Source organism: Enhydra lutris, unplaced genomic scaffold (genome assembly GCF_002288905.1).
Source record: "Enhydra lutris kenyoni isolate GAN:26980312 unplaced genomic scaffold, ASM228890v2 scaffoldscaffold39, whole genome shotgun sequence".
Classification (NCBI taxonomy): Eukaryota; Metazoa; Chordata; class Mammalia; order Carnivora; family Mustelidae; genus Enhydra; species Enhydra lutris.
The window spans coordinates 24,729,379-24,755,346 of NW_019154123.1; the positions used below are offsets into that span (position 1 = coordinate 24,729,379).

General features: G+C 49.2%; 1 protein-coding gene across 1 annotated transcript in view; it reads right to left on the reverse strand.

Annotated features, from left to right (window-relative positions):
- Positions 1-25,671, reverse strand: part of LOC111155094 (semaphorin-5B-like) — a 45,961-nt gene extending 20,290 nt beyond the window's left edge. The window contains exons 1-4 of the mRNA XM_022515145.1: positions 25,577-25,671; positions 17,565-17,765; positions 12,178-12,277; positions 9,029-9,074 (exon numbers count right to left, since the gene is read on the reverse strand). Coding sequence (XP_022370853.1) covers positions 9,029-9,074; positions 12,178-12,277; positions 17,565-17,718 — 300 coding nt within the window. The 5' untranslated portion in view covers positions 17,719-17,765; positions 25,577-25,671. The remainder of the gene's footprint in view (positions 1-9,028; positions 9,075-12,177; positions 12,278-17,564; positions 17,766-25,576) is intronic.
- Between the last annotated feature and the right edge of the window lie 297 nt (positions 25,672-25,968).

A 25,968-nucleotide genomic window follows, 5' to 3' on the forward strand; every position in this document is an offset into this window, starting at 1 on the left:
TGATGTGAGAGGAAAGAGGGACATAAATAAGCAACTCGGGGGGGCCCAAGGGACCGACAAGAGCAATGGCCCACAGATACTGCAGAGGTTTGGGCCTGAAGCTCCAGACAGCAGGAAACTGCGGGGGAAGGGGGGGCTGGGAGCTGGTGGGCAAAGGGGCCTTGCTCATAAGGGGGTGGGAGTTCCATTGGGTGGGTAGGGAGGACAGTTGTGCACCATCAAAAGCAGTTCAAGTTACCCTGGGCTGAACACCCAGACAGGCACTGTGCCACGGACTTGACAATACCTCCCTCTTGGATCCTCACTGCCAGTGAAACATGTAGACTTTTGCTCATTTTATAGGTGAGGAAAATGAAGCTCAGAGTGGTTGAGCAGTTTGCCCAAGGTCACAAAGCCAGTTAGCAACAAACCTAAGATACAAATCCAGACAGTTAGCACCAGAGCTGAGCCCTCTCTGTTACATCCTGCAGCTTCTCGCTCACAGTGAATACATTTCTCAAGCCCAAAGTTAGAACATATGGCCTGAAAAGGATATGTATATTTATAATGATAACAGCACAGAACAGGCTTGTTTGAGTCATTTTGAAAATTTTTATTTTATTTAAAAAATTATTTATATCCAAGTAATGAAGTACAGAGTTGAAAAAGTCAAATGATATGAAAAAATTAATAAAAAAAAAAAAAAACCCACTCCTCTTCCACCTCTATCCTATTTCCTAAGGACAACTACTTTCAATGCTTTTAGCTTTTTCTGGGTATGTGTATGTTTTAATAGAATTTCTTTTAATTTAATTTTTTAATCCAATTTCTCAAAAATATGTATCAATCTCAGACTTTCTCTTCTGACTTCCTGTTATGGAGGTAAAGATTTTTCCCAATCACCCATCCCATTCTCCTCCACCCCAAAGCACACATACATTTCCCTTTTCCCCAATCCTCTCATTGTAATTATATAATACTATTTAAAATGTTAACATAGTTATTCATTTTTAAATTAAAATCAACATTGGTATTTGCATTATTATGAATATATACAAATTGTTCACTACTACCAACCAGTACCCTGGATTTCACTGAATATAAAACTCCATTGATTGCAATATGAAATCCCAAGAAAGGAAATATATTGCCAGTCAAATCTTTATTACTTAAATTTTTAATGTAAACTTATTGAAAGTGCTCTTATTTAGACTTACAATTGTTATCATCTATCAATCTTGTGTGTACAAAAAAGAAAAACGGAAACAAGATTAATGAAGTATTCTTAAACCTTCTTTGAATTCAGAGTTTGCCTCTTCTGAGTCACTTTTCAGTGGTCTGTGCTCATTTGTTTTGTTTGCTTGTTTTCGAGGATCATGTTTTTGAACTGCCTGGGGCTTCAGGGATGCAGCAATTCTTAAAGGGTATTCCACTCTGGTCTCCAGAATTTTCTTCCAAGCTATGGATCCCATTCGTAAGTTGGGATGCTGGTACTTTCTTGGTCTTACCAGAAGGTGTCCATAGAAAGTTTTCCAAAAAATCAGGACTCATATTCCTCCTCATATGATCCTAAAATTGTTTGTGGCCTGAAATGTTAATGGGTTGCTGTTATCAGAATAATGACCAAGTTCACGCCTGCATAGGCGAGGACAACTCAATCAGGACGACAGTCTGGCTGACGGTGACTGTAAGATGCCACAGAAAGACATGGCCTGATTTCAGACTCATTAAAATATGAAAATGTGCATCTGAGAATCCATGCAATCATGTCTATTCTGATGAGGTTTCCTTCTTGACCAACTTTTTATTTTCCTGGACTGAATAATTGCCTTAGTTTTCTTCATTTGCTTGTTTTGCGATGTACTTACCATTAATTTCTTCCCAAGTGTTCAACAGGTGTTACAAATCCCTCTCAATATCATTTGTATCATGTAAATACAAATGGTTCTGATCATCCATTCATTCCTGTCCTCTCCCTCCTGCCCCAGCCTCCGGCCTCCTGCCCCAGTGTGCACTGATTGCTCCTGGGGTCTCCTATTTGGTTGTTATCCCGGGACTTACCTTCTCTCCTTTCCTTTTTGCTAAATCCCATGTTTCCCATTTTTTTGATTTACTTGCTTATTTTGGTGAAATACATCTCCAGTATCTTCCTAAGAAAAGGAACATAGTGATCAATTTTTTTTAAGTTTTAATTTATTCATTTATTTAAGTAATCTCCACACCCAACATGGGGCTCAAAATCACAACCCCAAGATCAAGAGTCCCATGCTCTTCTGGCTGAGACAGCCAGGTTCCCCATGGCAGATTAATTTTTTTAAATTCTTGCGTGTCTGATTCATCTATTTTCACACTTGATCGGTAGCTGTGATACAGAGTTCTAGGTTGGAAATAATCTTCACTCAAAATTTTAAAGACATTTGTTCTTCCATTGTCTTTTAGATTCCAGTGTTGCTATGAGAAGTCTGATGTAATTCTTTTTTTTGGAGGAGATGGGGACAGAGAGGGAGGGAGAGAATTTTGAGCAGGCTCCATGCTTAGCACAGAGTCAGACGTGGGTGTGGATCTCAGAACCCTGACATCATGACCTGAGCCAAAATCAAGAGTCAGATGCTTAACCAACTGAACCACCCAGGCGCCCCAAAGTTTGATATAATTCTTACTCCCCAAATTTTCTAGTGACCATTTTCTTTTTCTTTAGACTCTAGGTTTTTGGGTCTTCTCTTTCATAACAATATCCTGAATTTCACACTGACGTGCTTTAGTACATGTCCCTTTTGGGAACTCATTCAGCCCTTTCAATGTGAAGACTGGTCCTCTGCATTGGCAGATATTCTTATGCAATTTCATCTTTAATTTCTTCCTCACCTTTTCCTCGGTTCCCTTTTTTGTAGTTCATTAATGCAGTCAACTGTTGGCCTTTGTCCGTTGATCCTCTAATTTTCTGTTATTTCTCTCCTATTCTTCATTACTTATTTTTGTTGTTGCTGTTCTAATTTGTGGGAGATTTTTCTTCAACCTCATCTTTTATTGCTTTGATTCAACTTTTATTTCTCCAGTCACATTTTAAATTTCCATATTTTTAATTTATTGTTTTACAAAGCATTTTTATATCTCAGAAGATTCAATTCATTTTTTCTAATTCCTTTTAAAAAATGTTTTCTTATATTTTTCTTTTTTTTTCAAAGATTTTTATTTATTTATTTGACAGACAGAGATCACAAGTAGGCAGAGAGGCAGGCAGAGAGAGAGGAAGGGAAGCAGGCTCCCTGCTGAGCAGAGAGCCTAATGTGGGGCTCGATCCCAGGACCCTGAGATCATGACCTGAGCCAAAGGCAGAGGCTTTAACCCACTGAGCCACCCAGGTGCCCCTTCTTGTATTTTTCTTATTGTCCCTGTTTTCTTACAGCTTTCTTAATTCTATTTGTTTGTTTGTTTTGGTCTTTCTCCTTCCCTTTAGAGGCTTTCCTGATAGGTCTGGTGATTTGGGGCTATTTTTTAATATTTAAAAATAAATCCACTAGCTATTTCCCACTGAAAGGAACTGGCCTCTTAGAGTAATGGCTGATTCCAGGTCTGGGGTTAGGAAATGTACAACAAGGCAAGTTTGGAACATCTCCTCACATCAAACAGCAAGGATGCAACCAAAGGCAACCAGGGTCATGATGTCAGAAGACCCAGGAACTAAAATGAAGAGGCTCCCTACTGGCAGAGATGGGATAGTCATGAAAGATAACTCCAATGGACTGAAACACATCAATAATGTTTAAAGCCATTTTGAGTTTGTAATAATAAGAAGAAAAGAATAAAATTAACTGATCATCATTGACAGACTGATCATTGACAGACACTAGCAAATTCTTTGAAAAGCGGTAAATAAAGAATATCAAAATTTATCCTGCGCTTCCTATGGGACTTTGTGGTTGAGTAACCAAATAGGAGATGAAAAGTTTTTCTTTGTAGAAGTCCAGCTCATACACTGTAACATCTGCAGAATTAATGGATCTGGGAAACAATCATCAATGGCTGCTAACATTGAAAAAAACAGAATACTCTGTGTGTCCTAAAAAAAGCACACAATAATATCTACAAAGTAAGTAATCTTGCAATGATCTAAACTGAATAGTCTTTAGATCTAGCAATCAATTTACAGATGATACAGAGAATAGAGGAACATGTTACAATGTACCACTTGCATGGCAATCAGCAAAATCCAGACTGTGGAAAAGTCTATAGGGTAAATGACCAGGTTTCTTCAATGAATAATTGCACAAAGAGAGAAAGGAGAGAAACACTGTTTTAGCTGCATACCCCATGAGTGTCCTTTAGCCTTCTTGGAGTCTTAAATTTTGGAGACTCACCAGTTAGCTCTTTAGAGAAAGGGTCTTAGTCTCCCTTTGTTGGGGGAGGGGTAAAATGGATGATGGGACTGCTATGTGGGATGGGATAGGAGCCCTGGATTCTAACCTCTCAATTTAGACAATTTCAACTAGTTCCCTTGTCTTATCATTATACGTCATCCTCACATTCCACAATACCTAGCAACCCAATTTCTGAGCCCTTCGGGGGCAGGGGGTTCAGCTTACTTCTCTGCTATATTTTCCTCTGTAAACTGTTCTGCTCTGCTGAATCAGTTATGACTGTCCACCCATGTCCCATCTCCCTGACATGTGTTTAATCTCTTCTCCATTGACGTTTCTCTGTCATTGTGGATCCAAACAATTAAAAATTCCTCACCATCCTTTTAGTGGGTTTTTGTGAAGATGTGGAGATAGACATGTATGATCAAGCAATGTGCCATGCATAAAGCTTTAAACTAGGACCGTCCCAGAAATTCCAGTATGGCAGTCTCTGGTAACTACATGGTTTTTTGCTATGGGAGAGAACGGACGAGTTGGTCAGGAACTGGAGAACTCCTTGCAGAGACTCAGCACCTCCCTTGGATGCCAGTGACAATGGCTCAACATTAAAATATCCTCTGAGCATTAAGTCCACTATTCAGCAGAGGTTAGTTTTCAAAGAACTTGATCGCTGCCAGACGAGGCTGAAGAATGTAGCGATAACTAGAAGAGAGCTCAGAATCAGCTTCACTGCCAAGGCCGAGCAAAGCCCCATATGTGTACTGACATGTATGTGCGGAACAGTCCGCGTTTCTGCACTTTCGGGACATCTGGCAGCCCAAGGTCATAAATCTATTGCAATTAGGCCGCCAGTGAACTCATCCCCTGGAACCCCTCCAGCAAAGGGCAGAAAATTGACAAATCCAAGTTAGCTCATCACACAGCAGCCCCTGACACTGTGGACCACTGGTCACCTTTTCTTCCCCCAAACCAGTTTAAGTTACACTAATAAATGACCTCCATAGATGAGGTGATTTGACTTACCCTCCCTGTCCACAAGCATGAGTACACACACACACACACACACACACACATGCACACGCACACGTACAAACATGCGTGCACGCACACACACGCCTTCTGTGCTGCCTCATGAATCTCTCCTCCCTGTAGCATGCTCAGCATTTCGATTTTCCTGAAGGAATAGTCATTTACATAAATTGTTTAATAGGGGTCAGGTACTTAGAAGTCCTTGTAATGGACGCTGGTTTGCATAAACTGTTTGTATTTAGATTTTTCTTTAATTATTTAAACTATCAATAAAGCATGGAGCTTTAAGTTTGGTTAAATCCTACCTTGGGGCCAGCGGGGTGATCAGTTGGCTATAAGGAGAGTTAGAGCCATGGGGATGCCCAGGGCATATGGGGAGTAGAGGAAGCCGGGCAGGAGGGGGGTTGCTGGGCCCTTCCTCTCTACTGTGGGCAGTGGTCTGCTCCACTTTGGATAGCAGATGCTGCAGACTGAAAGCTTATAAGCAGGGACCCAAAGCCCCAGAGAGGGCAATGGAAGGGCACTTGCTGAGGTCAGACTTCTGTGGTCAAAAGTCAGGGCTTGTTCACCAGGCCAGATGACAGACCAGGGGATTGGAGGCCGGGGTTCCCCCCCAACCTCTCCAGGGAATGCTACGCAGCTTACTCCAACTTCTCTCCCTCTCTCCACTTTGTGGCCAGAAGGTACTCACTACAGTGGGGATATGGGCATGAAAAGTATTTATTCCTCTCCTGAGTTCTGTCATGGAGAATCCTCTCTGGACTCCTGAGATCAGGCTCCAAAGAGACCCCCTGGTAAGGTGGTAAAACCAATTCCTGGTGCACCTGTGGTTGATTTGCCACCGCTGAAGCTGAGTCCCGCCCCTAGTGTGAGCCCCCGGTGTGCCTATGGGGCCAGCATAAGGTCTCTTCCTAGGGCTGAGGCCAGGTCATCACAGAGAGGGATGAACCCAATGCGAGGCCTCACCAGCAAGCCAGAGAGTCCCAACATCTAATCAGGTGTGGGACCCGAGATCTGCTGTCAAGGACACCTGGGGAGGCCAAACCAGCTGGGCAGCACCTACAGAAAAGATACTAAATTTGGCTATACACTGGAATCATCCAGGATTTAAAAAATCCCAGTGCCCAGCTGTACATTGACCAATCAAGTCAGAATTTCTGAGGGTGGCACCAGGGCATCAGTGTTTTTTAAATCTCTCCTGATGGTTCTAGTGGGCAGCAAAGGGTGAACCACTAGCCACTGGCTAGCCACTAGCCACTAGCCACTAATCAGGCTAGCTCCATTCCCAACCTGATCTATGCTACCCAGCTCTGGAAGCCAGAAACCTAGATGGCACCACAGGGGCTCAAGCCTTTGGCTAAGCCCTCCAGGGCTGCTAACTTCCCCAACTCCAGGGGTCACCTTCACTTGGAAGACTGTGCTGGGTGCGTTTGATGTTGTGACCCTGTGTGTTTCTGTCCCCTGAAGATCTTCCTCTTCTCTCCATCCCCATTCCACTGCCTTAGTTCCATTTTCCCCACTACTCACTTGGGTTCTGGCAGTTGCCTCCTAACTGGCTCTTCCACTAATCCATTCCCTGCACCAGGCCAAGTGATCTAAACACCAAAACTGGTCATGCCACTTCTCTGCTTAAAACACTTTGGTGAGCCCCACTGCATTCAAATTAACATATAGACTCCTCAGCTCAGCAGCGAAGACCCTCCAGTGTGGCCTCTCTCTTTCCCCAGGCCTCACTTGCCACCCCTCTCCCAGGCACCCCATGCTATCTCACACCTCTGTGTACCCCCCTCAGTTGCTTGACAAACCCCCATCCTTCAAGCTCCAGCCCAAGGGAAGCTTTCCGAGAAAGCTTTGCAGACCATGCAGAGCCTGATGGGTTCCTCATGCCTCTGGGCCATCGCTGAAACTAGCATTCACCCCGCCCTGCATGCTTCCCACTGCATCGTTTTTATCTCTGTGCATCCGTTTCTCCTCTCTTTGACCACTTTACTGCTCTAGTGCTGCTCCTAGAAGACCTTCATTTGCAGACCTTGGGGACCTAACAAAAAGCCAACTTCCTGAGCTCAGGGCAGGGCTCCTGGATCCACTTCCTTCCACCCGCTTCCAACCACCTCAGCACCAACTTTCCCTAGGCCCTGACCTGCTGGGCTTGGCATCTTGGCTTCACTTTCTGTGGCTGTCAAAAGGTGACTAAGTTCTGGATGGCCTGCTTGTTACCAAGCTGGAAGGCCACTGGAAGCTGCTGTAGTCCAGACCCAGGACCGTGCCACAGATACCCCATCCAGGACAAGGAATCATTTGTGATCTCACCTGCTTATTCCTGAGGCCAGTGACTGAGCCTGGGTCACCTTTGAATCTCAAATGCCTAGTACCGTGCCTGAGACCAGACTCGGCTTTCAGTAGGTACTCAGTAAATGTTTATTGGGTGGGTGGGTGGATGAATGGAAGGCAGCTTGGCTGCTTAAGGTAAGGACTGAAGGATAGATGGACCCATAAATGCACGAATGGCATTTTCCTTTCAATTTGTCCTAGGTCCTCTGGGCCCTTCCCTTCTGATGGTTGCACCTTTCCCACTCCATTTCACCGCCCCTCTGGCAACCAGCTGCAATGTGGCCCCTGTGGGTAGACACCCAGGCGCAGCTGGAAGAAACCAGACCAGAATGTCACAACAGCTCACCAAGGAGGTGCCCCTTCCCCAAATGCCCTTTGCTGTGAAATCCTGTACCAAACAGCCCAGCACTTGACCACCTCCTATAACCGTTCCGTAATAAGGTCCGAGGTGGCACTCATCATCTTGTCTCGGCTACGCTGTGAGCTCTAGAGGTCAGAGTCTGCTTGTCTTAGAGCCCCTGCCCGACCCCACCCCAGTTCTGATGAAATAAACACTCAAGCCTCCCAGACACAAGAACTAAGTCTTTTCCTTCACTGAGGAAGAGATGGACTTTTTTCTAGAATGTTCTGCATCTGCAGAGGTGGTTTGGCATCTGTTTCTCAATCTGGGATATATGTTCTGGATCAAGGAGTCCCATTAAAATGCCTCCCAGAGCACTTAGGGAATTATGCTTGGGGAGTCCTTGTTGGCAGCAGATAATAAATCAATCACAGCTCAGTGAAAATGCTGCGTTAGAATGGGATCACTCAGGCCAAGCTAAGAAAGGAACCAGGGACACCCTTTCTCTCGAGGCCAAAACTCAGACCTTCCTGTAGGAATAAGAAGGACCAACCATTCCAGTTTGCCCAATAATGTCCCAGATTTCGCACCATAATTCCTGCCTCCTGGGACCCCTTGTTCCCAGGCAAACAGGGCCAGCTGGTCATCCCCACCCAGGTGCTCCTTCTCTCCTGCGGCAGCAGCCCCTCTCCATGATGCAGGAGCCCCGGGGTGTCTCCGTATTTATGTGGCCATGTCCCCACCTACAGCTACCTTCCCCCAGTTACCTGGAAGCCAGTCTGAGTCCATGCCCATGGGGCTCCTGTTTTTGCCCCTAAGGGCTGAATTTTGAATCTTGCCCCCTCTGCTACCCCAGCCCCAGCTCCCAAACCCCAGGGAAATCACAGGGAAGGGAAGGGACGGGAAGGGAAGGGAAGGGAAGGGAAGGGAAGGGAAGGGAAGGGAAGGGAAAGGAATGGAAAGGAAGGGAAGAGAAAGGAGGCAAATGTACCTGAAGGAGAGAAACATTGGCAAGGCTGAGTCTGAAGAGGTAGTTCCTGTGAAAACAGAGACAGAAATCGTAAGTCAAGCTGGCTCTGCTGATAGGTCCCCAGGAAACAGCTTCTTGGCTCCTGCTTCATGTGGAGCTGGGTGCAGAGTGTGGAGGGCCTATGGCAGGCCAACCCCAGGGAGAGCTTCACCCCCACTGGCTCTTTTGACCTTCCAGCAACCCCGGGAATAGAGAGAGAAAACTTCATTTACAGATGAGGAAACAGGTTGGATCAAGGTCCGAGTAGCAGAGACAGTAAGCAAAGGAGCTGGGATTAAAACCCAGACTTGTCTAGTCCCGAAGCCCACACTGTTCCTGCCCCCTGGCGGTGCTGGCAGGCCCAGGGAGCAGCCCCACCACCATCTTCCCAGCCAGGGAGCCCACTTCTGTTAAACTGGGAGCCTCATGGACCTCCTGCTAATGAGCCACCTCCTTCCTTCCAGCCCGACGCACTCCGCTCCTCAGACAGGACAGCCATCTCTCCTGACGTAGGGCCTTGGGCCCCTCCAAGTCCCGTCTACCTCGTCATCTCCTGCCGTCCCTCCTGCAGGGACTCTGGATCTGACCTTCCCACAGCCACCTCCCTGGACCACCGTGTCTCCTCTTGCCCAGATCACCACATCCGTCTCCTCCCGATTCCTGTCCCACACCACCCAGCCCACACAGCGCTGCCAGCCTCATCGACCCCAAACGCTGTTTTCATCCCATCGCCTGCTGCTCGAAAACTTTAAATAAGGAAACATGTCCACACAGAAGCCTGCACATGGATGTTTTTCACACCTTGATTCACAATTGCCCACACTTGGAAGCAACCAAGAGGCCTTTCAGCGGGTGAACGGGTCAATACCCTGTGGTGTATCCAGATACTAGAACATTCCACAGAGCAAAAAAGAAGTGAGCAGTGGGCACCAGGGACATCGCTTTGCATGGACTTTGGAGCTATGACTCATCACGGACATGGAGGGGGGCAGGGCCACTGGTCAGCATGCCACACAAAAGTGACTGCAGGCTCACTGAGCAGACCCCTCAGCAGAGGCAGGGAGAATTCCGGTTTGGCTACCTGCTGGGCACCCTCTCGGAGCCTCAGTGTCTGCATCTGGGAAATGGAGAAACAAACACCTGCCTTTCTCATTTCACAGTGCTGTGAGACAGGGGAATGGTGTGATGTGTGCTAAGAGGCTTTATTAATATCAAGCAGATGTAAAGTCTTGGTTTTCCCTAAGAATTTTCTTTCTTTCCTTCTAACATCTTCTTTTGGCCGTTCGTCTTTTGGTTACTGAAGTGTTTGGGAATAATCGCTTTAGAACTCTCTGGCCTACCTCAGCTGTACTGAGAAGAGAATTGAGGAGAAGTCTGTGGAGTGCGCCAGCAGGAGAAGGGAGGCCCTGCTGTAGGAATCCTGGGGCCTGAAGGAGACCTCAGCCTAGGGGCTTCTCTTCCCCAGCTGTGGCTCCAGGCCCAGCCTCCACTTAGCTTCTTTGCTGTGCTGGGGCTGGGCAGGCCTCCCCATTAACCTTGGCTCCAGACCTCTGCTGGACCTCCCTAGCCCCTGCCCTGCAGAACTTCCCTGCCCCCTCCGTCCTGGCCTGAGGACAGATGGGCTCCGGCTCTGCTCTCAGGGAACACCAGCATCTGCTCAGAGCTTTAAAAAATTAGGAGAGGTATTGCATCACTTTATTAATTATTATCCCATCAAAAATCATTCATCACAGCATTGCTCGCAGTCTGCTCTTCTGGGAGATGAGAACAGAGAGAGATCTCTGCAGGCTGACCCGCCCCTAAATCCCTTATGGAATAAGACAGGGTATCCATGAGTGAAAAATATCCCAGCCTGAATGCCAGAGACCCAGGGGCTCAGAAAGAATGGGGGAAAAGTCTAGCAGAAGAAAAGGAGGAAGGAAAGTGACCTAGAGAAAGGGGGAGAAGAAACTGAGGACACACTTGATTTGCTGTGAGGGCTGCGAGGGACCATGTCCAGGCCTGACTTTCCCTGTCTCTGAGGGCACAGGCAGGCTCACGGAGTGGGAAAGCCCTAGAGTGGGTGAGAAAGAGCAGAGTGAACGCAGGCGGGTGGCCCAACCCTTCCAAGCCTCAGCGTGCCAGTCCATACAATGGGGATAATCACAGAACACCCTGACTGAGGCGAATGTGAAGATGAAGTGACTTATTACATGCATCATTTACTACATGCTGTGGCTGCTTTCCTGCGTGTGTGGTACCCTCTTGTCATCTTATCATGTGATCTTGGGAAGCTCCCCTCCCTCTCTCCTGTCCCTTACCTCTTCATGTTTAAATCAAGGGCAGTTGGATTAGACTAGTGGTTTTCAAACCTGAGAGTCATCAAACTCACCTGGAGGGCTGCCTAAAACACATTGCTGATCCCCCACCCCCAAACTTCGGATTCAGCAGGCTTGGGGTGGAGCCCAAGAATTTACATTTCTAACAAGTTCCCAGGGACTGTTGCTCCTGCCCACCAGGGACCACACTTTGAGACCCACTGGAGTGAACGTCTCTAAGCTCCCTTCCCTTCTAGAGTCGATGGTCCATGCTTTTGTGAGAACTATGTCCTTCTGTTCTACTCCATACTGCGTCCACAAGTCCCCCGTGGAGCCCCGTGGAGCCCCGTGGAGCAGGAACAGTGGGGTTCAGCAAGATGAGCAGCGCAGAGGGAAGTGAAGGGCTTCACAGGAGACACCAGCGGCCTGAGTCCGGCATCCCAGGTGCAGGCGGCCGGCCAGCCAGCAGGGGGCTCCTGGGCACCTTTTCTGCAGGGAGCTCCCAGGGAGGACATGGACAGGGCAGTCCTGGCAGCAGGGTAGGGACAGGGGGTAGAAGGTGGCCGGCAGGTGTTCTGCTCTCGGTAACTACCAACCATGAAGGAATATGGCTTTCCGAGATCTGGAGGTCTAGAGGTCACCTCCCACCTCTGCTCCCCACCACCTTGCTTCAACTAATGCTTCCTTTTGTGGGAGAGAGACATTCAGATACAGAAAAGGAACCTGGGCCCAAGAGAGGGTCTGCCCATAGTGGGCTCATCCCAAATAATATTCCCTCCACCCAGTTCTAAGCACACCGCCACTGGTGGCACCAGCCCTCCTACACCCCCTTACCTGGCTCCCACGATGAGCTGGTTCCTGGAGGGATCCAGGGCAAGCTGGGAGAAATCCTGGGCTCCAGGGTAGGTGAAGTTAAAGACCCATGGCTTCAGATCTGGTGGAGGGAGAGGCAACCATTCTGGTTACTGCTGTACCAGCATCCACCCCCAGAATGGAAGAGCTAAAGTCAGCATGAAGTCAGGGAGCAATGAAGCAGGGGCACCCCTGAGACCTCGGTTCCACCTGCCCCCTCTGTGAGCAGCCAGCCGGGGGACAGGAAGTGGGGGTGTTGTCACTGTTCCTGCTGTGTTCCCTAGTTTGGAGAAGGGGTCCCCCAACCCCTAGCCATCCAAAGGGAAAACTGTAATTATCCTTGACTTCCGTTAGACCTTCCCAGCACTTAAAAACACTCACAAATCCTGACTGTTCCACCTCTAAGAAATCCATCCCTCTTGCCCTCTGTACCCCACTCCCATTCCAAGCTACTAGGGTCTCTTGCCTCGACTGGTTCCAAGAGCATCCTCTCTAGCCCGGCTTCCACTCAGGCCAGTCGATTCCTTAGAACCGTTTACTAGCTCCCAGTTGCCCCAAGGAAAAGTTGCAATTCCTGGGAAGGCCTTTGGGTTCTGCACTCACTGTCTTCCTTCCCGGTTTGAATGCCAGGTACATTAACTATTTAGTGACCCACCGAAAGAATGATGCTTCATCTTTTACATCCCCCTCAAACAACCACCCCAGCCACACTAAACTAGAACACTGCGCAGATCTCTTTCACGGAAGCCTGCGAACCTTTGCCCCTCTGTGCTTCCTCAATGCAACAGTCCTATTCACCCCCATCACCATTACACCTCCTCCGAGAAGCCTTCCCTGACTCCTCCAAGCCAGAGTAAGGTCTCTACTTTACTGCCATCAAAGTCCCCATCTTGTTGGGGGGGTCTAGTCCCGTTGTTTTCTCTGGGAGGTAGGGAGGATCTTGCTTCTTAGATCTGTAGGCTCTGCCCAGTGCCTGAAAGGAGTCTAGTGAATGCATGAGTAATTCACTCCCTTCTGTATATGAAGAATCAAGTTTTCGGACAAGACTCCATGGAAGTGGGAATAACAGGGACGTGTGTGGTCAGTCTTGAGTCCTGTCTCCAAGGAAGGCCAAAGCCCACCAGGGGATTGGGGGATGGGCAGAGACTTCACAGCCCTCTGGATGGATGGGCAGTCATCTGAGGAGGGTATGCCTGGGGCACAGTGCCTAGCTCAACTTCCATCTTACCCTCCCACTGGAGAGCCCCCTCTCCTATCCGGGTCCACAGTCCCTTAACAGCTCCCCTCAGCCCTGGCCTCATAGGGTGGGGGAGGGACCTGGCCAACAATGAGCAAGCCATGGGGCAGAGAACTTTTATGTCAATGGGGATGAAGATGAGGGGGAAATGTGAGACCCTGTGCTGTCTCCCCACAGTGCATTAGCAACTGGCTCACAGAAGGTCCAGAGGAGTGTGTGTGTGTGTGTATGTGTGTGTGTGTATGTGTGTGTGTGTGTGTGTGTGTGTGTGTGTGTGTGTGTAATCCAGGGGAAATAAATCATTGCTCATTATCCTCCACTACAGAGTAAAAGCAGCCCTTCATTTCTGCACGATAGGCAAACACTTAATCGCTCCCTGGAGAACGCGAGGTTTTGTGAGCTGGATGTTTTTCAGAAAACTGTGATATGCATGATTAAAAAAAAAAAAAAAAGAGGAAGAAAGAAACTCTGCAGCAAAATGTAGCAAATCCCTTGGGTCTGCCTCAGCCCTCAGCAGGTGACTGCAGGTTAGCCAGGATCGTCATGAATTTGCAACGCCATCTGAGCAATACCGGTGTAAGGAGTAGATTGGGAGTCTGGTGGGCTGGGTTTTTAGTAGACCTCAGGGCCACCCTCAAAAATCCTGGCAGATAGTATACTACCTTAGAGACTAAGCCAAGGGTCCTCCTCTTCCAGGAAGACTTCCTGGATTGTAATCTCCCCACCCTGAGTTTATTTTGTTCCATATTCTCTCTACCTTGTCTGGTTTACTCACACTGTATGTTTTTGATGCTCTAAATGTGCTCAAGTCTGTTTTCTGTGTGTGCAGGGGGGGAATACGAGGGTCTTGCCTGTCCCCATCAGACTGCATGCTCCCCAACAGTAGCAACTGGGTCACACTTCATTCAGTTCTCCTCTTCCCCTCCGATGGGGATCTTCCAGGTGTGGGCAGCTGAACAGGGGAGGAGGTAGTGTGATTAGTGTGCAGCAAGCCAGAAGAACTCTGTCTGGGGACTTCTCAGCCTGGTCTCCACTCAGGCCCTTTCCTGGGGTGGGGGGTAGGGAAGGGAAGACAATTCAGAGCAGGAGGCGGGGTGGCTGGCAACGGGAGGAAGGGGCAGCGATAGGAGTGGAGTGTGGCAGCCCCTTCCAGTTTCTGTCCCTCTCCCCCGGCCCCAGAGGGACCCCCTGACAAGGGCAAGGGGAAAGGGGCGAGGGGAGAGAGATGCAGCGGGTGCAGCACGATGATGCTGGGGGAGCTGTCTCGGGAAGGGAGCCAGCTTCCTCTTATTAAACAGGCAAACAGGACCAGAGGGAAGGCTGTCTTTAAAACACCAAGCACGTTCTGAGCTCCGTGTGCAGTGAAGGCTTTGGACGGTGACTTTAAGAGAAAAATGACATTCTCCATGACGCGCCTGTGATTTTAATTATAGTCAATTCAATTACCCACTTTGTGGATTAACCACTGTCAGTGTTAACTCCATACTGGCTTCTCCCTGCCTCCTAGAAATTCCATGCTCTGGCAGAAAGAAGGATGTGCAGGCCAAAGATAAACACAGGTGGGTCCCCCTTAAAAGAAACCCATAGGAGAAAATTTAACCTTACGAAATGGAAAAATGCCTGTCATGTTTCTGCAACTGGCAGTTCCTCTAGGGCATTTAGGGGTTACTCGCAGATCAGCCAGGTGTCAGGGGAGAAGGGAACTCGCAGCTACAGGGCTGGAAGCCTACTGATCAGTCAGAAATAAAATGTAACATCTGAGGGGATCCTGGGAGCTGGGGGTTGGCACTGGGCTTGGTCGTGTGGCAACTTCTCTGGAATGTGGCATCACCCAGAACACAGTCAGTCACCCAACACGAGTTGAGTCCCTCGTGTGTGCTCAGCAGTACTAAAAGATGCGAGGAGATGAAAAATCCAGTCCTGGTCCAGGACCAATAGCTCTGGGGAACCAAAGGGAGTGACCTGTAAGGAACAAGAGGTATTCGAGTACCCAAAGGGGACTTTCACTCCCCTGATGTCCCACAGCACCCAGCTCTGCCCCTGGTGTCAAGTAGAGCTCAATAAAAAATTTGGTGAATGGATAAACAAAGTTGTCAGAGTAGAGAACTGGGTGGGTGGAGGGCAGGCCAGGAAGGTTGAGGGGAGTGGGGTGGCGGGGAGAAGCAGACACAATGCTTCTCTCCTGGGCTGTCAGTCTAGATGATGGACCATCTCTGCTTGCTGGGGGAAGGGGATTCCCTAGTTACTCTATGTCAGCTGGAGCCTCATTTCTCCATTCAGAAAGAGGGTAGGCGGAAAGTTAGTTTCATTCAAGTGATAGACACCTGCAGATTAAAAATGGTGTCAAAGAAAAAAAAAAAAAGGGTGACAAGAAAGCCAGGCACTCGAGGAACACATCTTCTACCACTCCCTCCCCAGCTGGCTCCAGTACAGGTGTAGACCAGCCTGGTGGGGGTGGGGGGGCCAGAAATTCCCATGCTCTCCTTCCATTGTCCCTGCCCCCAGAATTAGTCAGGCCAACTATGTACCCCAGCAAGGCCCCTGAGAGGAAATGGTCCATCTGGAGCTGCCACAGGGCGTCCAACAAGAGGACAGCCCTCAGAATCCCACCCTTTCTGTCCCCTACTTGGTCCTTCCCTTCAGTGACAGGCACCAGAACTCGGAGCCATCAGAAGTCTGAGAGTGTACGCGTGTTTTGTAGGCTTAAGGACACTGCTAATTTACTTTAATCCACTTAAGCCTTCAAAGCCTTGGATCCCAGCTCAAACAAGACAGCACTGAGAAGACAGCTGCAGATTCTCCTCCCCCCAGACAGGAGTCAGCCCACAGCTGGGAATCCCGCACTTCTAAACCACCCCAGCCTCCCCCACTTTGCCACCCCCCAACCCATCCCACCCCCCAAATCCCATGCCAGCCTCAGACTCTTGCATTTATTTTTCCGCTCCAGTTTCCATCTTGCCCCCTTTGACTAGCTGTGTGGAATCCCAGAGGACGGCTTCTCATCCTCCTGCCCAGGGGCCCTGAAGGAGCTCCGGTCACTCCCCCATGGGGGCTGGAAGAGCCCTTGGATGCCCGCCTTTAAGTCCTGCCTCATACAAAGCTCTCCAAACTCTATACCTCAGCCCTCCCATTTGTTTTGGGCTTTTTTTTTTTTAAGTTGGAAAAGATTGAATTGGGTTTTTTTTTTAACATCTTAATTTTATTTTATTTTTATTTTATTTTTTTCAGTGTTCCAAGTTGTTAAAGGAGATCGACCATCCTTGCCCTGCCTCCCTGTTAGGGTCATTGTGATGTGGAAATAGGGCGGGTGTTTGTTTATTAGACTTATGAACCTGGGGACCCCTTCAAGTTACGTCCGCAGATTCCAGCATGAGCTGCCATGCAGGTGATGCTTCTGGAAGGGTCGATGTGATCGTGGCCCCACCGGGGAGCCCCACACAGGCCACCAGGTTATGGAAGGACATCTGGGATGTTCTGGTATTTGTGTTTTGTTTGGGATTTAGATTATAATTGAATACATGTATATTCATTTTAGAAACTTTTACTGAGAATTTATAGACTCCTCAGAAAATGTCCAGCGATTCACAAATCCCAGTCTGCGAAACACTTTAATAGGACATCTCATGCCCTCCCTTGACAGGCAAAGGGAGTTATTAGTCATCAAGCCCCCCGTCCCTGTGGGTTCCCAGGGCCCTGAAGACAGGAGTCCCTGCAACTGTCTTAGAGCAGCAGGAAGCTTCCAGAGAGCTCCAGCACTTCCTAAGCAGTGAGTTATCTTCATTCTGCCTCCCAGGGGAGCTACAAAACAGAGCTCATGCTTCCAGAAGAGCTAGAACTGAAATGGCCAAAGAACCCTTGCCCACTTCAACCAGGGCACACACACCCCTGCTTCTAACAGGGATCCCAGAGAAATGGGCCCTCCTCCTCCTGGTAAACATGGATGAAAGCTTAAACAAACAGTCTGGAGACTCAAATCAGAGCCCTCCAGCTCATGGCTGCCCATCCTTCTTACATCTATCCCCAAGGGGGGACATCCGGGACTTCTGAGAGCTGGAGACCCTGCCAAATCGAGACCTAAGTCCTTCTAGAACCAGGCATCTTGAAACAGAAGTGAGTGGGAAGCGGTTCTCACCTGCAAAGGCCACAGTGGGGTGTTCCCTCAGGCTGCACAGCTGCGGCTCACTGCTGGGCTCAGGGGCGACATCCTGGGAGCTGGACAGGTGGAACACCAGCAGTGTGAGGCTGGGCGGCAACAGGGTAATAGCCAGGGGTCCCAGGAACACCATGGTGGGCCCCTCCGCAGTCCTAGCTCCCGGAGGCAGGCGGGGAAGATCTGCAAGGCAAATATACTGAATCTCACCACGCGCTCCCTCAGCAGCGCCCACTTCTCCCCGCTTTCTCCAAGGTTGTGAGCCGTCCCCCCGGGCTCTGTTTTTTATATTTTACTTATGTGACTTACAGTTTACCTCGGCCTTGTAACACAAAGTTAATAGATCATATCTTGAGAGCTAATTTCCCTTGTAATGGTATTCTGGATAAAACTGACAAATTACAGAGCTTTTTCTATTATGATCCCAAATGGCTTAAAATTAGTTTTCATGATAAAGGTGGTATCTAGGGGTTTTAATAAGTGGAGCTGGGACAAGAGGGTAGCCATTCATAAAAAGATAAATTTGGATCCATAATCCACACCTTGTAACTAGGAAAAATTCCAACTGGATACAAGATTTAGTCGTTAAGAATAAAATCATAAAAATACTAGAAGAAAATGTGGGCAGAATTCCTTATAACCTTGGAATAGAGAACCATGACTCAAAATCCAAAAGCTGTTAAAGAAAAGATCGACAAATTTAACTACATAAAACCCCAAACTTCTGCATGGCCCCCCTCCCCCAAAAGTGAATACCAAGCAAAATCAAAAAGGCAAGTGACAAACAGGAAAAAATATTTGCAATACAGACAAAGGGCTAATATTCCTAATACATAAATAATTCCTAGGGATCCGGAGGGAAGAGATCAACAATCCTTTAGAAAAATGGGCCAAGAATATAAATACAAACAGGGCTTAAAAATATGAATGACCCTATTTTCACTCATAATAAGAGCGATGCAGGGGTGTCTGGGTGGCTCAGATGGTTAAGCCTCTGCCTTCAGCTCAGGTCATGATCCCAGGGTCCTGGGATCAAGCCCCATGCTGGGCTCCCTGCTCAGCGGGGAGTCTGTTTCTCCCTCTGCCTCTCCCCTTGCTTGTGTCCTCTTTGTCCTTCTTTCTCTCTCAAATGAATGGATAAAATCTTTAAAAAAATAATGAGAGCAAAGCAAATTAAGACTTAGCAGAGGTAAGCACTGTTCACCTATCACTTTAGAAAAAAATCCAAGTTAGACGGAACTTTCGGCGAAGCTGTGGGAAAGGGGGTGCTCGTAGAAACCATGGTGCAGAACAGTACAACCACCAGGGACAGGAGTCTGGTCGAATGGCAGAGGTGTGTACTCTTCGACCTAATTTCTGGGAGTCTTAACCCGTGCTACTCCAAGTGTGGTCCATGGATCAGTGACCATCCACAACTTGCAACGACTTTGGGGTAAGATAAACGCAGAAACTTGAGAGGGAGTGCTGAAAAAACGTTATGGTAATGCGACAGAGTAATTTTTATGTCCATTGGATCTAATAAAATGTGGGGGCTTGTATCTTTCCTAGTTTTGTTTTTTTTTTTGTCAATTCACTTCTCCAGTAATTCACTTTTATTGAATTTTATATAAGTACCCATCTGCGACAGATTGTAAATTGAAATGTAAAACCTGCTCCTTCACCAGAGATCATGAAGAGGCAAAAATAGACTAAAGAGGCACCTGTACATATGCAAAGTGATTCGGGTACAAGACGATCCCATGGGGGCATTCTTCGAAATAACAGAAGACGGGGACACAGCCAACTATCTAACCACTGGACACCACTTAAATAAGCTACAGCATATATTTGTGATGGAATACTATGCAGCTTTAGAAAAGAATGGTGATTTTTCTCTAGATTTTGGTAGGGAGAAATCTCCAGGTATATTAAGTGAAGAAAACAAAACAAAACAAAACCCACAAACCCGAACAGTGTAATAGTGTGCAACTTTGCGTGCAAAAAAAAAAAAAAAGAAGGTAGAAATGAGACTATATATTTATATATGCTTGTATTAGCATTAACATAAATAAACCCAAACTAATTGTAAAGCTGGTTAACTATAAGCAGAAAACTCATGATCGAGGCTTCTCAACATACACCTGTTTAGGTTATTTTTGCTTTTGATTATTAAGTATGTTTAATATTACCCATTCCATAAAAAATTTAAAGACCGTTTAAAAGCTAGTTTAGTTCCCTAAAACATCTAATGTGGGGGAGCACAGCAGTTCCTCTGGAGTCTGACTCAGACCCTCTGAATCAGCTCCCACCTTTCTCCTTCCCCGTCACCAAGCCTAGGTGACAGCACATCCCTCACCTGTGACCCCTCCTTGGAGTCACATCCTTACCTGGGAAATACAAGATTGCACCAGGTCAGGGATTTCTGGCTGGAGGTGGGAGCAAATCAGAATCACCTGCAGTGGGGGTGGGGTCCTGGGTCCGGCAGGTGAGTGATCCCAAGGGGGATTCTGACAAACTTCTGCAGGGACTAGAGATCCCTGGGGGTCCTTCCCGCTCTAAGACACTTTGCTCCCAACCCCTCCTATTTCTTCCCTTCCTATTGACGTTGCTTTACTCTAGGTCTAAAAAATGAGAACAGGGTGATTTTCTTCCTGCCTGTTTCGGCACACATGTGTGAGATGGGCTAACACCTGACATTATGTTGTTTCGAGTTTTGTAGGAAATCCACTGGTGACTCTGCGGACTCTGCATTCAGCAGAGCCCCCTTCTCCCTTACCCTGGCCCATCCCGCATCCCACGGGGCATTGGTCCCTAGAGCACCTCCATGGTCCCCTGAGCCTCAGTGGCAAACGTGGGACTCTCTGTTCCTCCCGAGGAGAGCTGGCCATCCCTCTTCGAGGAAACCCACCGGGAGGGAGGTTTGGTCCAGGCATACCCCCTGGAGTGATTTTCACATGGCCACTGGCATGGTGTCATTCCTGAGAGCTGAACAGGGTCTTTCCTGCTGCACAGGGCTGGGCACTGCTACAGAATTTTCTCTTGCCCTTCGACACTTGTGCTAGATGCTTTCTATTTGTCCCTCTACTCTGTTCCCTCCTCCCCACTCAGTGCCTGGACTGCAACAGGGGACTCCTTCCCTCTGTTTGGTCAATGGAGGCACTGGGAGAGATGGGAGGAAGGAGGGAGAAGGAAGGGAGCAGAGTGAGTGGCTGCACCCCTTCCCCCCAGAAGGTCAGGGTTAAGCCCCCTGGTTTCAACAATTACCTGGCTGGCCCTTCCTCCCTTGGCCTGGGGCTAGGGCCACTTCCTGATAACCAGCTGCAGGGTAGAGCCCAATGAGCAGTCTCATAAGGCTCCCAACCCCTTCCCAGACCTTCATAAATAGTTCCTTTATTAAACTGCCCTCCCATGTCCCGATCTGAGTGTACCATCTGTTTCCTGGGGGGATACTGACCGATAACAACATCTCACGGGTGATACTCGACACAGAGGCAAATACCATCTTTTCAGATCTTAGCTGGGGCTTTGCCTCTGTCAGCCCCTCACCTGAGATGCTATGGCAACGGCCCTCCCCTCATTTTTCCCCACGGTCCCTTGGCCCCATCTTCCCTCCAGGCCACAGGCCTTAAAGTACCTAATTTCCACAGCAGAAGTTCCAGTCACATCATGGCTTTTATGTAAATATGTCCTCCAAGTCCTTCCTGAATCAATAATTACTAGATTAATATCACCTGGTCCACCTTGGGCCCCCACACCGCCCAGCGCTGCGGCTGTTTGAGACTCGAAGGGAAAGGCGCACAGGAATGGGGGTGGGGAAGAGTGGGTGGGGGGCAGGATTCTGATTTCAGATTAGCTCCACTCAAATGAGGGAGGAGGAAGAGAGGAAGAGAGAGCGCCATGCACACTGCACACAGACCAGACAGGCCCCCAGAGGGAGACAGACTGAACGCTAATCAGGGAGGAGACAGGAAAAGCCTTTATTCTGATGAACGTTCTGAGTCTTAGGAATGCAAGTTCGGGTCAAGGAGCTGACTTCAGGGATCCTGTGGGGACATATGCACAGGCCTCTTTTGGCATCACCTTCAAGGACCTCCTCTGCCCTTGGTAAGAAAGCCAGCAGACCCCAAGAGGGGTGCAAAGGAGGGACAGAATGAGCAAGACAGCGAGGAATGGGGCCAGAGTGTAGAATGCTGCTGGTCACGGGAGAGAGCCTGATAAGCCAGGGTTTGCAGCCTTGTGAATGTCAGCCGAAGTCGAGGATGCCATCCTGAATAAAGGAGAAAGGTGGTCTATCCCCACATCACTGAGCCCTACAAGACTGGTCTTCATGAGCAGAGTGTAAGACACTTGTGTGTGTGGGGGGGGGTGGATTTCCAACCCCTGAGGGCCCCTCTTTGGAAATTATCTCCCCTCCATCCACAGGTCAAGGGGGTAGCCCCCCGCCCCAGCCTTGCATACACCCAGCCCCACCCACCATAGCCCAACGCACTGAGGATAGTCATGTGGTCAAAACAGACCAATCAGATGCTCACCCGTGGCGATTTGGGAGTATGACCCCCATCCCACCCCAGGGTCAAGTCAGTCTTTGTGGAGGAAACCGAGAGGAGCAACATGGGCCCTGTGTGGTGTCTATCTTCCCCGTCACATGAGATGAGTCAGGTAACCGATGAGACGGCCATCTGAAGATGGCCAGCCCTGGCGGGAGACCGACAGCAGAGATTCTCTGGAATGCTAATAGATTTCCTGAAGTCTGATACTTCCTACTTCCATGAGGCACAAGCCTACTTCCCGATCCCTGTAATAGAATCTTCCACTTTTGCTTAAGTCAGCCAGAGTCATGTCAGACCCGGAGTTGCCTCACACTATCGACTCTGCGTGTGCACGCTTGCCTCCTCCTTCCTAAAGGAGCCTCTGCACTGGTGGGCATTGCGGGCAAGGTGCCCTGCTCAAAGCCTCTGCCAGTGGACCAGACCAGACAGGGATGGCCAGGGCGATACGTGAGGAAGCCATCAGTGGGGCCTCTGTGGAAGCACTCGAGGAGGGTTTCCTTCTCCCCACTCGGCCTACAGCCTGGACGGACGGTGCCACATTGGCTTCCCTGAGCCGCGTGATACGGATGGTGGTGCAGGAGGGTAGGTGGGACCTGGCAGGGTGACAGAATCAGTCGGCTTTGGTCTGCCCCCCTCCAAACCTCATGCTGTGATGTTTGCCCATGACACTTCTGTGCCTGTTCCCTTGTCTGTGACATGGGGAGACTCGTGACACCTGTCTCGGAGAGGGGTTGTGAAGATTGAATGAGGCTTAAAACGGCTCCGGTTACCTGGGTGGCTCAGTGGGTTAAGTGTCTGACTCCTGATTTTGGCTCATGTCCTGACCTCAGGGTCGTGGGATCGAGCCCCACATCGCGCTTGGCACTGGGCATGAAGCCTGCTGAAAATTCTCTCTGCCCCTCCCTAGAACACACCTGCCCTAAACTACAGAGCACGGGGGTTGGCTATTATTATTGTTGTTGTTGTTGTTGTTGAATAACTCACTCCCCATCCGTTGAAGCCCTTATTCTTCAGGTCTCAGGGATCGCCTATCCCACACAGTTCCTATCCTATACAGTTCGGGTTTTCATTCCTGTAACCAGATATGCCTCAGACAAACAGGAATTTCTATTTCTAGTACATTTGTCTGACCTAACGTTAAAATAATCTGGGAATTTCTCCACAGGCAGTGCGTAGCAGAGGCCCCCCCATTCCCGATCTTCTGGAGGGCTGTAGTCCTGAGCTCAGGAGCCCACCAGGCCTGTGGAGATTGGCGTTTTTGTTACCTGTAAAATGGGGCTTATAGTTCGCTGCCTGAGAACTAAGTCTGGCCCAGTGTAGGCCCTTTATGAAATCCCCTTGTATGGGTGTATTTGTACACATAAAACCCTCACTAGTTACTGAAGTGTCTTCCCAGGTATAGCCATTCGTTCCCTTATACCACACTTGCCTGAGCATTAGTTGAACACCTGCTATATGCGGGTGTCTGCACAGACAGGGGAAGCAAGGGACGGACAAAAGTATGGTCCCTCCTTCAAGGAGCTCACAGTACAATAGAGGAGAGGAGACCGTTTTCCAAGGAGCAATATATCACCAGACAGACACAGCGGCCCGGGGCCCAGGGTTGGACTGGTAAGGGGACCCAGAAACCCTGCACTCTGTCTTGCCCTGGAGCCACGTGTCACTGGCACTGTGGCAGGGTTCTTGAGGAGTGGGGAAGAGGGAACCGTAGCACCAGCCGACTCTTGCTATTTTGGGAAACCATCAGTGATAAGGAAAGCATTTTCCCGAATCATGGGCCAGAGCTTCTACAGCCTTCTCTCCTGCTGCTGCCCCAATTCCCTGCAGTCCTCGATATGGGGTCACTCTAATGATGCTGGGAGGCATGTGATGCTTGTGCTTGTGTGTGAGAGAAAATAAATACCCACACAGGCATCCCCTTGAGGACTCCTTGCCTTCCATGGGACTTCTCCCAGGCTCATTTTCCCAGCACAGACAGTGGGAGGAGGATTAGCAGCAACCAGGGGAGGGGACGGAATTGCTGAGTGCGAGAGCAGGAAAGCAAGGGAAGGGCAGAGGACCAGGGCCAGAGCTGTTGGGAGACCCAGTGACAAAAGGACCTTTGCTCTTCTCTCTGGGGCAAAGGATGAGGGAGGCAGGGGCGGAGTATGTGTGTGGGTGAGAGAGAGAGAGACAGAGAGAGGGCACACGAATCCCACCCTACCATAGCACCCAAAGTGGCCCCCACTGTTTGCTGCATGACTAACTGCCCAGGCCTTCTTGCGGTGGCGAGAAGCTGAATGTCACACTGGAGACCATCTTCATTGACCAAGCCATTCAGTACGGGGACAGACAAGGGGGTCCGTCCCCGTGTCCTGCAGGTGACAGTCCTACAAAGGAGAGGGAGGCCTGAGTGGAGAATGAGCAGGAAGGGAGGCTCTGAGGAAGGTCTGCAGACAGGTGCAACGTGTCCTGAGAAAGGGAAGAGAGAGGAAGGCCAGGGACTGGAGGTCTAAGTTGCCTCCTGTAGAAGGAAGCACTCCTTGAAGGAGAGAAGTGGGGAGCTTCCCGGGCCATCAGGGGCAAGGAGCATTCCAGAAGGACAGAATGGCAAACAGCACTCAACCATGGACCATCCTCACATAAGCTAGGGAGGCTGGAGAACCGGGCAGGGCACACTGAGTCTGGAGAGGAAGACCGAGGCCAAATCATGGCAAACTTTCACGAAAACCTACAGCATCAGGAGGGTTCCTTCTGCTGAAAAGGAGGACTAGTTGGTGGTCGGGGAAGCAGAAGGATGTGGTCAGATCTGTGGTTTGGGAAATCAGGTGGCGGTGGCAGAAAGAGCAATGGGTCAGAGCTGGCCACTGGCCTGCTGGGCAGCTCAGAGAATGGAAGTGGGCGCCTCTTGCTCCAAGAGACCCCAGCCCCACACCCAGAGCACGGTGGATCTGAGGCCTCACTTGCACCCTGCAGAGGACACCCCAGCTCAAATGCAAGTGATGGTCCTGGACAGAAGCAGGGAGGGACTGGGGGATGAGGTGGGAAAGGCTCTGTGTCCCAGAGCCTAATCAAGGCAGCAACGGAGACCACTCACGTTGCTGTTGCCTGGGGTCCTCTCCAGAGAGACCGGGGACCCTTTTCTTTTGATTGGTAAAAAGGGTGGAATCGGAAAGGAAAAGACAACCTACGACCCTGAGGATGAGGGCTTACATAAACAAGGCTGCTATGTACTGAGAAATGCCAGGTACAGTGCTAAGTTCTTTCCCTGCAAGACTTCATGGCCATTTGGCAAGATCGCTGAGAGATGCCTTTGCTATCATTCAAGGATTATCCCTCACAGTTGATAGGAGGAAGTGGAGGTTGGCAAGGCTGAGGACCACGCCCAAGGTCCCAGTGCCAGTGGATAAGAGAGGAGGGATTTGAACCCAAGACGGTCTGCTGCAGAAGCCCAAGCTCTGGGCCACTACACACACGCCATCCTACCTCGAGGAGATCAGGTCCCAGCCCTCCTGGCACCTTCCAGAGCCCTAACTCCACATTCTCTCCAGGCAGCCTTCAGAGTTTCATTTGGTTTCCTGAGTTGGCTTCCCAACCAGGGAGAGCACTTTCTGGCTATAAATTATTAAACTGACTTCCTACTGCAAATCAGTCTCCTGTGAGTTGGGGCTGTGGGACCCAGTTTTCCAGGTCCTGAGCGGCTACAGAAAAGGAAATTCCAGAGCTGACCGACAGGGCAGAGTCCAGACCTCAGCCACGTTGCTAACAGCCACACCCCACCCCCCAGCACTGCAGGACTGTCAGGGGCCAGGCTGGGTGGGAGAGAATGAGACTCTTCTTTTTGTGCCCACCTCATGTTCAGCCCAGGAGCCCTTGAG